Source organism: Rhododendron vialii, chromosome 11a (genome assembly GCF_030253575.1).
Source record: "Rhododendron vialii isolate Sample 1 chromosome 11a, ASM3025357v1".
In the NCBI taxonomy this organism is placed as follows: domain Eukaryota; kingdom Viridiplantae; phylum Streptophyta; class Magnoliopsida; order Ericales; family Ericaceae; genus Rhododendron; species Rhododendron vialii.
This window is the reverse complement of record NC_080567.1, coordinates 33,129,642-33,132,500: the sequence shown is the minus strand read 5'-3', so window position 1 is coordinate 33,132,500 and position 2,859 is coordinate 33,129,642. Positions and strand designations below refer to the sequence as shown.

Here is a 2,859-nt window from a genome sequence, read left to right as displayed (position 1 = left end):
ACCGGTACATAAACAGGGGGCTCCGGGGGCTTGTGGGGGGGGCTTTTCGGGTTTTGGAGGCAGTTTGATCTCAATGCTCTTGATTGTTTTCCCACCTTTGCAACATAACTTGTCACGAATCTTCTCCGGGCTGCAGCATACTACAGTGATCGTCACCGTATTCTGCTTCTCGTCATAAGCCTGGCTTCGAATTTCTATAATTTGTTCCCAAAAGTTTGACATCGAACAAAAGTCAGTTTCTTATACGAAAAGTTTTGAAAATATCGAAAAGCAAATAGTAGTTGTTGTACTTACTTTTTATCTTGTTGTACTCTTGTTCTCATCTTTATTCACGTAAATGCATCAAATTCTTCTTACCTCTTTATTTGATTTTTATGTACAGATAACAATTTTGTACTATTTGTTGTTTCGTGTGAATGAAAGCAAGAAAAGTAGTGTAAAAATCATTCTCCCATCGATAAATATACCGGAGGTATGAATAAAGAAATAATGAATAAATAATAATAATAATAGGTGCGGGTCTCACGGGGAAATTTGGCAAGAACTTTCTTGATCTTCCTGTAGCAACTAGGACACTGAACGTCCACCTTCAGCACCATTGTTGTAACCTGTTACACGATTGAAAAGACAAAATACAAGAGTTACATATGAACAACCAGGGACAGATTCAGAAATGTTGTTTAGTGGGGGCACCTTGTTAATCATAGTGGCGAAAATTTATTTTTTTAGTTAACCACAATAAGATTATTACATAATTAAGGCATGCAATACAAACTACAAAAATATATAATACATACTTTCACCTAAATTATATAAAAATAAGCACAAAATCTCAGACAAAATTTGAGAGTATGTTTTATATGAACATCAACAAGTTTTAGAATGATCGATATAGTTTTATTAATGAAATTATTTTAAAATATTGCTCTTAGATGGGTAAAAATAAGTACAATTAAGAAAGAATCGAAAATAAGTACAATTAAAAAAGAATCGATCAAAGTAGGCAAATAGTTTGAAAATCAACAAGTATAAATGCACCATATGACGAAATTGAAACATAAACTAGTTTTATATGTATATTTTCAAGATATATGTACTTGTTTATGTGTAGTAGCACATTTAATTTTATAATTATGCAAAATATACAAAAATATAACAAAATTATTTTAGTTTTGAGCGGGGGCACTTGCCCCCACGTGCCCCCCTTTCCCTCCGTTCCTGTGAACAGCACTGCTTGGAAGCAGGGGATATTACGGAAGCAGGGGATATTAACTCAGTGGTCTATCATAGGAGATGTATAATTGAGAAGAAATAGAATCAGGATTGGTGGAGTAGACAATGAACAAAATAAAGAATATATATATATATATATATATAGAGAGAGAGAGAGAGAGAGAGAGAGAGAGAGAGAGAGAGAGAGAGAGAGAGAGAGAGAAAGAAATTTCCAGATCCACTCGCCCGGATTTTCTTATGGTCCGGATTTTCATTTCTCGATCGATTTACGATGATCCGAGCAGCTTAATGTGATCAGAACATGATTTTAAGGGTACGCGCGAGAAATCACAAAAAAAAATGACCAGAAAGGGCTTGATCCGAGCAGTTTTTTTATTGAACGGTTCAGAAAAAACTGCTCAGATCAAGCCCTTCCTAGTCTCTTTTTTTTTTTGATTTCTAGCGGGTACCCTTAAAATCACGTTCTGAATACATTGAGCAGCTCGGATCATCATAAATCGATCGGAAAATGGGAGCTAAGACACAAATTCGGATCATAAGAAAATCTGGACGACCGGACCTGAAAAGGACTCTCTCTATATATATATATGTATATATATTGCTAAAAAAAGCAATTACTCCACGACCACAGAAAAAGCTAAACTATATATCTCTTGTGGTATTTATGTATATAGAGTTAGAGGGAAATGGTGTTTACAAACAAACCTTCTCAGCCATAATTGAGACCTGGGGATAATCAGATCCGAAGCCAGAAATGAACGAAGTGGAGAGAGGGAGAGAGAGAGAGAGAGAGAGAGCGGGGGGGAGGGAGGGGCGCGGCGGGGGTGCTGGTTGAGGAGAGATCAAGAAGGCCTTGCTTTAAGAATGTTAAGAATGGAAGAAACGCTGTTGTCGTACGTAATGGAAATTAGCTTAAGAATGGAAAAGGGTAGAATTGAAAATTAGGCTGGAACCGACAAGGCGGTGACACGCGTTAAGGACGAAAAATTGTCTCCTTCAATTTCCGATAGAAACATCCATAAAAATTGTCTGCTGACTCTTCACTCTCCTCCACTCCACATTAGCATAACATGTTCTGCCCTTAGATTGACAGAACCATCTCACCTTCCAATTCTTCAATCACTTTGTGGACAAGACCCATATCCTCCATTAACAATCTATCTACCTATATTCTATCAGAATCTAATTACCTAATTATTTAAAACGAAATTCTCTCCTTGACTCTCTCTCCTATGTGACATTTTATAAGAATGTTGTTACTTAAATTAAAACGAAGCACTCTCCTTAACTCTCTCTCCTGCATGGAATAAGTGTGAACTTTGTGTGAAATTGAATAATTTCGAACACGTTCTGTGTCCCAAACATTTGTGTCTAGAATCTCCGCCGGCAAATGTTATGGATGTTGTGGAGGCTTCGGTAATCGTCTCGGTAATATAACCGGACCACCATCAACCGAGGCCTCATATTGACATGGGCCTGTGTATATCTTTCTGTTTACTCGCTCGGAGTCAAGTCTCCTGTTTACACTTCGGCTAGTTACCGAGGTGTACATTCCGCTTGGGACTTTTGGCAGAATGCAGCATAGCAGGAGGGGACCATGAGCGATACGTGGCGAAAAGGATCATC

At 37.6% G+C, this 2,859-nt stretch overlaps 1 protein-coding gene across 1 annotated transcript in view; it reads right to left on the bottom strand.

Annotated features, from left to right (window-relative positions):
- Positions 1 to 2,280, bottom strand: part of LOC131307218 (protein PYRICULARIA ORYZAE RESISTANCE 21-like) — a 2,731-nt gene extending 451 nt beyond the window's left edge. The window contains exons 1-3 of the mRNA XM_058333625.1: positions 1,939 to 2,280; positions 527 to 608; positions 1 to 194 (exon numbers count right to left, since the gene is read on the bottom strand). The exon at positions 1 to 194 is cut by the window's left edge and continues 451 nt beyond it. Coding sequence (XP_058189608.1) covers positions 1 to 194; positions 527 to 608; positions 1,939 to 1,950 — 288 coding nt within the window. The 5' untranslated portion in view covers positions 1,951 to 2,280. The remainder of the gene's footprint in view (positions 195 to 526; positions 609 to 1,938) is intronic.
- Between the last annotated feature and the right edge of the window lie 579 nt (positions 2,281 to 2,859).